The sequence below is a fragment of the Alosa alosa genome, chromosome 1, assembly GCF_017589495.1.
Source record: "Alosa alosa isolate M-15738 ecotype Scorff River chromosome 1, AALO_Geno_1.1, whole genome shotgun sequence".
In the NCBI taxonomy this organism is placed as follows: Eukaryota; Metazoa; Chordata; class Actinopteri; order Clupeiformes; family Clupeidae; genus Alosa; species Alosa alosa.
Window position 1 is genome coordinate 18,014,069 of NC_063189.1, and position 13,385 is coordinate 18,027,453.

The 13,385-nt window shown below is 40.9% G+C and overlaps 1 protein-coding gene across 9 annotated transcripts in view; it reads left to right on the forward strand.

Moving 5' to 3' along the window:
- Window positions 1–13,385, forward strand: part of inpp4b (inositol polyphosphate-4-phosphatase type II B) — a 289,177-nt gene that overhangs the window by 259,467 nt on the left and 16,325 nt on the right. For all 9 annotated transcript variants that reach the window (XM_048266182.1, XM_048266276.1, XM_048266110.1 and 6 more), the window contains 2 exons: window positions 4,149–4,324; window positions 8,671–8,794. In XM_048266182.1, the coding sequence (XP_048122139.1) occupies window positions 4,149–4,324; window positions 8,671–8,794 (300 nt within the window). The remainder of the gene's footprint in view (window positions 1–4,148; window positions 4,325–8,670; window positions 8,795–13,385) is intronic.

The window sequence follows — 13,385 nt, forward strand, 5'->3', positions numbered from 1 at the left end:
TGTGTGTGTGTGTGTGTGTGTGTGTGTGTGTGTGTGTGTGTGTGTGTGTGTGTGTGTGTGTGTGTGTGTGTGTGTGTGTGTGTGTGTGTGTGTGTGTGTGTGTGTGTGTATCACTAGTGGTCTCTCCCATTTTCAGACTCTCTTTCACTCCTCCTTTCTCTTGCCATCTTTTTGTCTCCAGCCATCTGTCTCTGTCGACTTCCAGTCCCTTGTGTCTGTCCTGGCAGCAGAGTCTGTGTGCAGACACTCACAGAAATTAGAGAGCCCGCCATTCTTCCACACACAAGCCAGCCGTAAGATATGAGGGCATGCACACACTCCCACAGGTCAGGCATAAGGGAGGACAGAGAGAGAGAGAGGGAGGGAGGGAGGGAAAGAGAGAGGGGGGGCAGAGAGCATACATAGCAGAGAAGTATAGCTTGAGAGATGACACATTTGTCAGCCTTTATCTTTCCACCTCCATAATTACCAGAGACCATTGCACTGATAAGATCCAGATGTGTTAAGCCCATAGACTGTATATATACAGTCTACGGGTTAAGCCTGACTGGACAGGTGGGAATGAAACGAGTTCAGGCGTGTGTGACCGCACACACAAATACGCACTCACACCAAGTAAAACATGTACCCAAACACACACACACACACACACACACACATAAATGTGTGTTTTCCTGGACACAAACCCACGAGGATCATTAAAGTGTAGTTTCACCAACTGGCAGGTCAGCATCACTTATTCAATTTTCCAAATGTGCACCGAAATGTGTCCAATACCCATGCCTTCCGACATTCTTCACCCTTTCGATGATGGAGCGCAAAAGTTTAACTATGGCCCACTCAATCTGTGACAAGGTAGGCTAGTTTAAGAAAGCATCATTCAAAGCAGTCAATACAATAGGCTATGTGATGTCCACTGAATTATTTAATTGTGCTTTTGACATTAAACGGGATATCCTAAATGTACGCATTTACACGGTCAGTTAGGCTATTCTCTGCCAAGCAAGGTCTCGGAGGCAGACGCATGAGTATTGCTCTTTTTTTAGTTATTACAGTTCTCTCCTCGTAAGCCTCGAGGAGAACTTTGCTACCCCGCCTTAGAAAAATACGGTGCTCTTCGTTTCTCCGGTTTTACTCATGGTTTAGACTCTCAATAGATGATGCCTTTATAAGTCCGGGCCGTGAACGAAAGCACAACTCTAGGTTATCTAACACAGGGTTAATTGAACTAACTGGTAACCGGTGTTTTGGAACCGACAGCTCAGGTTTAGTCGCCACAGGTTCAGACAACCCAGAGGTTAAGTTTTATCTCAGTGTTTGTTAAACCTCCTTTCTGGAATACCCCTCTGATGTTCTTAGTCTCTCAGTTTTTCTCACTTTTCTTCTCACATGAGGACCCATCTAAAGACTGTGGTTTGATTTTGGTGGATTTAGTAGACACCACTGACAACTAGTGGCTGTAAGTGTGTATTACAGTCTGTCTGTTGACGCACAGTGTCTTTCCAGTTCCCACCAACCTCTTTTTAAGTCCACTGAGAGTTGCTTGCTTTAAATGTCAGCATTGTCCATGCAGGGACAGAGGCTTTAGAGGAGGTAGCAGAGAGATGCACCACAAGGCCAAAACCATACACACACAGCAACACTGAGTGCCTAAAATCCACTAACTGTCTCAGCTTACCAATGCTCTGCCTGACTCAGTGACATCCTCAATGCATCATATATAGTGTATGCTGTATATGCATATGTGTTGAAAAACCACAGTATAAATGAATGTATACATTTCTCTTCACTGGTTTTATCATTAGTCATCCAATTTCAATTTCACTTATAGAGCGAAAACATTGCACATATATGACATTCAATTATATTCTAGTTAGTTTTCCATTGTTCATTGTAGACTTTTCTTATCATTTGTAAGTGTGGACGCTTTCATCGTTATTATGGTTATAGTTATCGTTCCTGGTGTGAACGACCCTTTACAATAAATCATTTGTGTCCTCTGCTTTGACAATCCTGAACAGAGACCTAGCATAGTTTATGTGATTTATTGTGTGTATTTCATGTACTCTGTTTGTTATGTTTACATTTAATAGACAATTAAGTTTTCTTATCTTATTCGCATGGACAATTCTCAAGTTAAAAGGATCAGCATTTCTTGCTAAAATCATTCAAAAGTAAACTCAAGTCTAAGTCACTCTAAGTGTCATCTATAAGAGGCTACCGGAGGAGTCCTGGGATCTTTAGTCAAAATAGACTTGACTCTCCATACATTACACTGATCAACATCTTTTTCAACAGTTGGCAAGTAATACAAATTCCCAGTCTCATGAATGTCAAACCTGCTACCATCCTTGGTGACCATGCGGCTGTCCCCCTTTTTGAAAGTGATTGTAGCTCCTCCATTTGACGCTCTTGCCACTGAGAAGATGTCGTGTGGGTATGATGGCATGTGTTCTCCAGCAACACATTTTTCTATGACCCTCCAATGTTATAGGGAAAAGAGCATGACCTTCCCCTACAATTTATTGATGCCTTCTGTACTGGTTTGCGCTTGGCAAAGATGTACAGATAGCCACGTTTTTTTTTTTTTTTATATAATATAATAAATTATAAAATTATAAAAAATTATCTTCCTGCAAGTTACTCCTCTAGTAAACTAGTATTCACATGAAATAAAACAATAAAACATTGAGACCATTCAACAAAGCACACTGGGTAATAACAAATTCAACACATGAACTGGTTGCTATGGACTCGTCAGTAGGCTTTGTATATTTTAGCATGTAATATTATAGGAAAAGCTGTCGAAGCTGAACATTATCCAAAACTACATTTCTCAGACAAGCGTCAATTTGGGAGCTTACATGGTACCACTCCTTTCTTCTCAAATGCCTTGAAAAGGCTGTTTGCACAATTTCACAAATAATCGCCGGGACCGAAAGGATATTAGAAGAGTACATAATGGCACATTCACTCTAGAATCTTTGCTAGCGCCCTCTAGAGGACGTTCAGTCTCTCCACTCAGAAGCCACAGAGCGAGGCCTTTATTTTACCCTCCCCCCTCCAAAATATAATTCACTGCTTGGCTGTTGTCTAGTATTAAAACTGGTATCCCATATTCAGGATTTAGTATGCAGTCCCGGAACCGTTTCTCGATTGTTTCTCTACAGTTCGAAGGCAAAATCCATATCCAAGACACACTTGTCTTCATAGTGTGCCAGCAACTCCTCAAACACTCACTGGACTACTTGTAAAAAATGTTGGGTGACCCTCCCCTTGACAAAAAATAGAAAAAAGACATGGCCCTCCCCTATTTTCCTCCAGTGGTCCATTCCATAAATACCGAACAGTCCCTAAACCATCTTAAAACAACACAAATTTGATTTGTTCAAACTTTGATAAAGCTGACTTTGACTTTGTCCTGGAAGTTTTTACAACATGAGTGATAAACGAGCTTCCTCCTCTTTCATTTCAACTAATATTAACAATTGGACTTTGTGTTTACTGTCGCTGTACTTTCTTACCAATTTGCTCATACCACAAATAAGCCACAATGCACTTTCTACTGTTTGTGATAAGTTGCAGCTGTACACACACACACACACACACACACACACACACACACACACACACACACACACACACACACACACACACACACACACACACACAATGGAGAAATTGAGAATCTTGAGAATCATCCCTCTGTATTTCTAATGATGTAATGCTGTTCTATTCCACTGAGCAGTGACCTCCTGCATTTTTGCCAATGTATTTATAGTTGTTTTTCTGTGATAAAAAGATCATTTGAAAGCTACACTATGCCATTCTTTTGTATGTTATGAGACATGTTTTTGGCATCATCTTCAAATGAACGCACCGGTTGTTCAGACTAACCATCTGGGTTACGCACTACGTAGTTCGGTGTTTCGGGTTGCAGCACACTGCCAAAATGTAAAAAAAGACACCAGTTAGCACGTGAGAGTTTTATAAGTGCCAACTGGACTGTTGTTGGTATTTATTTCAGGTTAGTAGCTCAGTGTTAATGTACTAGTCAAAATACTCCAGAGAAAAGTGATCCTTCTCTCCATCTCTCCATTTGATTCTGTCTGTGGTTTTCTTTTGCTTCTCTTTCTATGTCTCTGCAGCAGGTGAGTGGCGTGAGCAGTTGTCTCCACTGGTGGCCTCCCTGAAGGAGTGTGTGACTGAGGTGGGCGACCGGGCTCAGAAATCCATGACCTTCGTCCTCCTGCAGGAGGCAGTGTGCAGCATCCCTCAGGGCCTCTTCCTCCAGCAGAGGCGTGACGTAGTGTTCAGTCAGGCGGTAGGTCAGATCCCCTCAAAGGAGTTGGCATGCAAGGCAGCCAGTGGGCTTTGCCTGCTTATGATCCACCTTATTCCTGTTTGCTTTTTTCCTGTTAATGATTTGCAAATGCAAATATTCACTGCAGTTATATACTGTAGATACCACTGAGGGTAACACTCAGAGGGAACACTGTAGTTCTGTGTTGACCTTAAACATGTTTTATTTAATCCCTGGCTGTACCTTGCTTAAACAGTAACACAGTCACACCTCAGACACAGTGAAATTCATTCTACTGCTCACATTTGTCTCAGTGAAATAAATAGAAGGACCAAAAGAATAGCAAAAGAGTATTTTATGATGTTACGTTGAACTGGGTATTTTCTTAGGAGTTGAAATGAAGAAACATAAGAAAATGGTTGAAAAATATCAATGTTAAATTGAGCATAACTATGTTTAGGATAAATAGACAAAGAAGATATCTTATAAAGATCGAATAAATACATTGCCTAACAGGGCTTTACTGAGGCAGATAAAGATGACCCCTATGTGTGAGAATTTGTATATCCTTTGCAGGTCAGTTACAGTACAGTACAGTAAATGGCAACAGACCACAGTCATTAAGGGCATTTAACATCTGTAGTAAATTAGTAGCCACGGCAAGACCGTTCCATTCCATGCTCATGTGCCTGCTATTTTACTTTATTTTAGTTCAACTGTGTTCTTAGATTGCACTGAAAATAAACAGACAATGTTTAAAAGTTCATACCATGAACGGGTCCAGGCACCCACGGGGACCCAGGTTTGAGTCCGACCTGCGGTCATGTCCCAATCCCACTCCATCTCTCTCTCTCTCCCACTCACTTCCTGTCTGTCTTCCGCGTCCAGTCCAAATAAATGCAAAAAGCCCAGAAAATATACTTTAAAAAAAGTTGACCAATCTTAATGGAAAATTGTGTATGCCTTTGGGCCGTGTAATCTCTGGATCAAGTTTCTTGAAAATCAGCCTAGTAACATAATCCTGCCTGCAGACAAACTTCACCAAAAACATCTTGACATAGGAGGGTGAATATCACAGAAGAGTGCCATTCAGCCCTTACAATTGCCATAGATTACCTATAAAATACACCTATTTTCAGATAATAATGGAACAATATTCTGATTTATGACAGGGTGGACGATGATAGGGTGGACATTTTCACCTTAAGTTAAAGTGTTTTACTCACAACAAACTATCATTTGTTCACTATCTAGACTTGTTGTAGAAGAGACTTTGATATAGTTATACCTGCATATTATGAAATATTGTGATTGTGATTGTAATATTATTTGGATCCCCATTAGCTGATGCAGAAAACATCAGCTACTCTTCCTGGGGTCCACACACAACATATAACAAACAAGAAACCAACATACAAGACAACAGATATAAAAACAAACAAAAGAAAGACAGGAAAAGAATGAATCACTAAACCATCAACAAACAAAAACGAAACACACAAAAACAAACAAAAAGACAACATAAACAAAAGATAAGATGACAAAAAAGGAAAAGAATAAATGAGTAAACAAAAGTAAAATTCAGTAGTACATACTAGGATTCAGTGCGATCAGCCACGAGGTGTCGCTTTACTTGTTTTTTGAACCTAGCTTTATTCTGAATTTTTGATATCTGATCTGGAAGGGAGTTCCATTCAACCATAGCTCTACATAGTACTGTGCGTTGCTTTGAGTTTATTTGATTGTTGGAATTGTGTAGTTACCATTAGTGGCATGTCTGGTAGGGTATGTGTGCACATTAGAGCTAAGTGTGAGCTGCCTAAACAAACAGTCGGGTTTGTTTAATGTATTAATGTTTTTTTATGAAAGAAAGAAGGGATGCTTTCAACTTCACATCAACTGTTAGCCAGGAGAGTTGGTCATGCATGTTATTTATGTTGACTCTCTGAGTGGATTTAAGGGCAAGCCTAGCTGCTCTATTTTGTACCCGTTGAAGCTTCCCTAGATTCATTTTTGTGGTACCTGACCAGATCACCAAGCAGTAGTCTAGGTGTGACAGTACAAGGGTGTGCAGGACCTGTATGGTCAGATGAGGTGTTAAAAAAGAAGAGCATCTTTTGACTACAGATACAGTCTATTCCTCCCCATCTTTTGTGCCAGTAAATCTATATGTCTTGACCATGATAATTTACAGTCTAAAGTTACCCCCAGAAGCTTTGTTTTTTGTACTTGCTCAACAGCAACGTTGTTCAGTACCAGATTCAGCTGGGGTTTAAAGCTTAATGAGTGTTTTGTTCCAAATGCAATGCTCTTGGTTTTCGATATGTTCAGGACAAGCTTGTTATCAGAGATCCATGTGAAAACCTCCTGCAACTCTTTGTTGAGGGCTGATGTGATTTCCTCAACTGTTTGTGCAGACATATAGAGTGTTATATCATCTGCATACATAGGCACACAGGCTTTTTTACAAACAAGTGGGAGATCATTTGTAAAAATGGAGAAGAGCAGTGGTCCTAGTGAAGAGCCCTGCGGAATCCCACATTGTAAATGCCGTGCCTTTGAGAGACTTTTTGGTTAGGTAACTTTCGATCCATGCTATGACAGATGGAGTAAAGCCATAACACTTAAGTTTCTTCAATAGTAATCTGTGATCGATCACAAAGGCAGCACTAAAGTCTAATAGTACTGCTCCTACAATATTCTGTAATTTGTATTCAAATCACTTCCAGCATATTTGGTCCCGATAGGGTGGACATGTTAAGCTTGGGCTTAGCAAGTAAGCATACTTATACGAAGAAGATTTGTCAGTAAGAAGGTCAACTACTCTCTAACTTCTGCAAGCGAAGTTCCCATCACTGAAGAGAAAAAATAAACTGTTGTCCTGATCTTACTAGAGAGGATGGATTTTTCTTAATGGGGCAAATTTCCCAATGCAGTAAAGGGACCCTATGTAGTTTTGGCAATATCTTCTCTGTTTTCTCGCTTTTTGCTCACAGTTTTTCTGCAGAATGTCTGAGAAACTCCATCGCTACCTTGTTCTAGCCAGTGCCTGGCATGTATGTTTGTAGTGCAGTAAAGCAATTTGTTACCTCGCGAGACCGCAAGACTTTCTGACTCTGAGGCCGGTAGCCCGCCGGCCCAAAGTTGGCCACCATTCACCCCAGAAAAAGTCATATAACTATTCCAATGACTCCGAAGCTGTTTAGTTAAGGTAAATTAAGGTAAACAAACTGCATAGTTCACCTTTAACATGCAGATCAGCTGGTGCTGGGCCCGCTCTCTTGTGATACCACATTGTACCAAGTGTGGCCACTGTTTTAAATACAGATTAGAAGAGTGCCTTGTAGCTGTGTTCACCTGTGACAACTCGAAGCCTACAGACTTCCACATAGTTCCTTTAAACTAGAGTGAGGTCACCTGACACCGCCACTGCCTTGTTGCATCATCCCCTGCTGATGCCCTGCAAGGAGTTTCAGACACTTTGCTACATGCTTTCACTATTTGTTGTTTTATCTTGCTGCAGATTCAGAGCCTGAACTTGTTAAACAGGAAAAACAAACAAAACTTAAGGAAGAGATCACCCCCGGCAACAGTTTAAATTGCCCAAGAGAGAGGAACATGGAAACTAAAAGTTCAGAAGACCCTTCCGCTTACCATACAAATTATACAATGACCGATGCCAACTTCAATATTTTCCTTAAACCAATTCCTTCTCATCAACACAAGGAAACTAAACTTGTTGAACATGCTTTTTCTAAGGCACACACACACAATCATAGTGGCAAACATCAACAAAGTGGTCTATCAACAACTTTTAAACTATCTACATTTCATTTTTAGACTTTCAACATTCATGAAACTATGTGTATCAACATCCATTAAACTATATGTCTATTAACAACTTTTAAACTATCTACATTCAACTTTTATACTGTCTACTTCTAAACTATCAACTTTTATTAAGCTATGCTATGTCTGTCCTAGCTTTATTTTCATGCACTCGTAATTCCCTGGAATTACATTCTCTAGTTGCATAATATTATTCATGTTGCAAATTAATTTAACCATAGCCAGGAAGGAGTTTTCCTTGGTAGTTAGCTTTTGAGGTAAACATCATGGACATTGATCAAAATAATTATCCAAGACCTTGGTGGAAGTTTGTCAACTGGTAGAAACCACAAAATGTTTGTAGTTTGAATTCAAAGATTGTATCATACATGTCCAGAAACCACTAATGGTGCTGTGTCTAGTTGCTGGTTTGTGTAAGCACGATGTTTTATGTGAATGTGTGTGTGTGTGGGTGTGTGTCTGTGTGTGCGTGTGTGCACACACGCCCGCTTACATATTCTTGGGTTTTCTTCCTCCAGTTGTCAGCGTTGGCGTGTGGCTTTGTGATGCGGCTCTATGCGGGGCTGGAGGACAAGGGCTTCCTGCAGCAGCTGCACCTGGTAGGCCTGGTGGCCCAGTTCGAGAGCCTGCTCAGCACTTACAGTAAGTACCCCTTAGACCCACAGACAGGTCAACACAAGCTCTCTCGCTTGCTGCCACAGGGGTATTTGGGCAAGCCTTTGTTTCACTCATCAAATACAGTATATACTTAATATACAGCTGCTATTCAAGTCAAGTCAAATTTAAAAACAACAGAGTTGGCCCAAAGTGCTTCACAATTTGTGAGATTAGACATGACACAATAAGATAAAAAAAAAGACCAAAACTGGGTCTGCCCTACCTTCCTTTTGGGCGTGCGGTGCAGGGGGGGTGGCGACGGATCAGAACCCAAATCAATGGTTCTGTGTCATCCTTGTGGGGCTACATGCCCATCAAGGTTCAGCCCGGCATTTTAGTGTCTTGGGAATCATTGACACAAAATTACTAGAAATAAATAAATAAATCCGAAAGGAAACAAAATCTGGCTAATCCTATATGACCGCTGCTTCGCTAGCGAGGCGGTCATAATAATTTAAGGTATGAGTCAAATGAGGTTAAAAAAGAAATAAAACTTTGTTAAAAACCAAGAAAGTAAAAAAATACATAAAAGAAGTACATAGAAATAAAATAAATTCAACCTCAATAGAACCTCTAGTGGGACAAAATCTGATGTGCCACGGGAAACTATTCCAGAGTTTGGAAGCAGTAACAGAAAAGGGTTTCAAGTGTGAATGTGGTACTGAGAGGAGCAGTTGTGAGGATGACCTGTGTGACCAGACAAGCTATTGCTATAGAAACTTGAGTAGTAAGAAAATAGGCCATTCCATTGACACTCCAAACAGGACATTACTTGTGCACTGTGGAAGTCGGAATGCCTCAGACAGGAATGCACTCAAGCTGCCTCGATCTTGGATGAATTTCTTTGAACTTGAATTTCCCCTTAGGGATCAATAACAGGTGCGCGGGAACCTATTTTTGACCAGGGGTGCTGAATAGCAAAAATAATGGATGTTCGACGAACATCCAACATCCCCTCCCTCCCTTGGACATGTTTAGGATTTTGACTGCTAAATACGTCATTTTAGTGCGGTGTGCGGGTGATAGCGAGAAGTTTTAGAAAAGTCCTGGGCTCCCACCCTAACCCCCACAGAAGCGCACTTGACATTTTTAGCCTATTTCAGTATAGCTAAGGAAAATTACTTTTCTGATCGTCAAAACCACACCAGAGATGCTTTAAAAATATAGGCTAATGATCAGGCTGCAATGATCTCGCAAATAATTTCTGAATAGCCTAAAGTGTGTCGTCTCCACAGCAAGTATGTGTCCTAATAATTTCTATCTTAGCGACTAGGATAGTGAAATGATTTCACTAGCTATGCATTTATTATTTTTGCAAAACTGTAAAACACACTTAAAGTTTCTTTCAGCTTATCCATGTTTTTTTGAACGTGTAAATCGCATAGCATATGTAGGCCTATATCAACCGTAGGCCTACACACTTGATCGCTATCACATAGATGAAACCACGCTATGGTTCTTACAGTAACTGACTCACGTTCACGTTGATCTCTGTAACTGTTAATTTTTAGTAGCCTATATTCGAACCTATCCATAACCATTTTTTGCTATTTGACTCCTCATTTCACATACAAAAATATAAATAATGTCAGACAGCGACTTAGTAATTATTTAAAAATATATATAGAATATTTTTTTTAAATCTATCTCCTGCCAACAGGGGGTGCTGCAGCACCCTCAGCACCCCCTTCCCGCACCCTTGATCCATAAAGGATCTGTCTATCTGCATGTCCCGCGCCCTTGATCCATAAAGGATCTGTCTATCTGCATGTCCCGCGCCCTTGATCCATATCTGTATCTGTCTATCTGCAGGTAACTATTGGTGCCAACTTACTGTTGCAGACACAGCATGTAATGACTGCATCAGCAGCAGAGAGAGCATAAATGTCTGAGTGTCTTGAAAAGCGCTATACAAATGAAATGTAGTAGTAGTAGTAGTAGTAGTAGTAGTAGTAGTAGTAGTGGTAGTAGTAGTAGTAGTAGTAGTAGTAGTAGTAGTGTAGTAGTAGTAGTCATAGTAGTAGTAGTATATTATATGACAGTCATGACATAATGTTATTCAGCTACACAAGTCTGGCAAGTAATAGTCACTCGGTATACAGTCAGTCACTCAACAAATGGGAAATGGTCTTGCTGGATGTAACCAGATGGCATTTTGTCATTTCTATATAATTAATGGCAGTTAATTCTGCTGAAATTAAAACATAATACAAGGAGTCATCTGACTGGAACTCAAATTAATTAGAGACCATCAAGATAGCAAACTGATGTGAGATGGAAATTATCCCCCAGAATAAATAAAGTATCTATCTATCTATCTATCTATCTATCTATCTATCTGTAGCCTGCAGGCTGCATGACTTAATATGTGAATAGTGGTCAAAGCACCTACCTCAGTATGATTTGTTCATCAGAATACTGTTCACCTTCAAATGACTGTGTTTGTTAGTGATCATAGCATATCTCTCTTCTGTGATGGAGAGTATACTTCAATGGTACACGGTAAAGACTTCACGCATGCAGTGGTGTCCTATTTTATGACCATCATCAGTGAAACAGATCTAAACAAGAGATCCTCTCACTGAAACAAAACCACTTTGTTATCAGGAGAAGAGCATTCAATCACATTGTGACCATGTGAGCTGCTTATCTGAGTTTTGTTTGCCTTAAGAAATGTGTCTGCACTTGGGTTGTCTGATTTAGAGGCACTGTATGATATTCCTGTAGGAGGCATGTAGGTTTAGAGTAAAAAAAGTGTGACAATGACTTCCCTGATCGTAGTCCATTCTTGCTTTGTCCATCAATATTATTTACTGTGCTTATGCTATGGCTATGTCCCCTAGGATCATGACAATTTGAAAAGCTATGACTACACTGAAACTTATTATCAATCCATTTGAGCTTTTAGTCACATTTTGGCATTGGTCACTAACAGTAGCCTACTGTCATGTGTCTAAAGATAGAGCCATCCACTATTCACAGTGAAAGCAGAACGAGGCATATGCTGTGTTGGTACATTCTTATTCATTCAGATAATTTATAAACTAATTAATTTTGTTTATGTTATGATATAACAATAATGATAATGTTCTCTCTCATGAGTAATATCCCACAGTCTTCATAGCTACATTGTCTTTTTTTGTATTAATTTCCATATCACATTTTGGTTTACTGATGGCTGTGCCAGTCTGACCACTGCATTAGTAAAAGCACAGTAATCGATTAATTTGGAAGTGATGGTTTTCTGTACCTATTGATCTACAGTAATAGCATAATGTTACATTAGATTACATTACATTACATTTGGCTGACGCTTTTTTAACCAAAGCGACTAACAACATGGTAAACAGTAAGTTTTAGAACAATTCTCACAATTTTAGGACAGTCTAAAAAAAAAAAACACATTAAAGTACAGTAAGAATAAGTGCGTCGGTGAGTGCTGTATTTTAACAGATTACTTGTCAGTTTAAAACGGCTGGTGAGTGCTAGGATCAGGAAGACTTGTTGTAAGTGTTGCTATGAGAGTAGATGTTCTCTAAGGAGCTGGGTCTTCAGGAGTTTTTTGAACGTGAAAAAGGATGTCCCTGCCCTTGTAGGAACTGGCAGTGTGTTCCACCAACGAGGAACAACAGATGAGAAAAGTTTGATTGGCTTGAGCGCATGCGGTGGTAGAGCTAGACGCCGTTAGATCAGAGGAGCGCAGCGGTCTGGAGGTAGTGTAAGTCTGTATGAGGGCATTCAAGTAGGTGGGAGCAGAACCGGAGACTACTTTGTAGGCAAGCGTTAGAGACTTGAATTTGATGCGGGCCGCCATAGGTAGCCAGTGTAGCTGGATGAGCAGCGGGTAACATGTGCCCTTTTGGGTTGGTTGTAGACCAGGCGCCGCCGCGTTCTGGATCATCTGAAGTGGTTTCACTGCGCAGGCTGGGAGACCTGTCAGGAGGGCATTGCAGTAGTCGAAGTCGTGAGATGACTATTGCCTGAACCAGAAGTTGGGTAGCATCTTGAGTCAAGTAAGTCCTGATTTTTCCGTGATGTTGTAGAGTGCTAAACGGCATGACCGGGCTTAACTGAGGCAACATGATCTGAGAAGTTTAGTTGGTTGTCGAGAACAACTCCTAGATTTCTTGCAGTCCTGGTCGGTGAAACAGACAGGGAGTCAAATTTGATGTTGATGTCGTGGTGTATGGTAGGTTTAGCTGGGATGACCAGCAGTTCAGTCTTTGAGAGGTTCAGCTGGAGGTGGTGTGCCTTCATCCATGTAGCTATGTCTGAAAGGCAATCCGAGATCCGTGCTGAAACCAGGGGGGTCGCCAGGTGGAAAGGACAGATAGAGCTGTGTGTCGTCTGCATAGCAGTGGTATGAGAAGCCGCGGCGAACGGATAATCTGTCCCAAGGAGGTGGTGTAGATAGCAAAGAGGGGGGGGCCCAGCACTGAGCCCTGGGGACCCCTGTGGTGAGATGGTGAGGTGCAGATAGCTGACCAAGCCATGATAACGTTAAACGAAAGCGCCCTGTGAGGTAGGATTCAAACCAGGAGAGAGCAGCTCCGGAGATTCCCATGTCAGCGAGTAT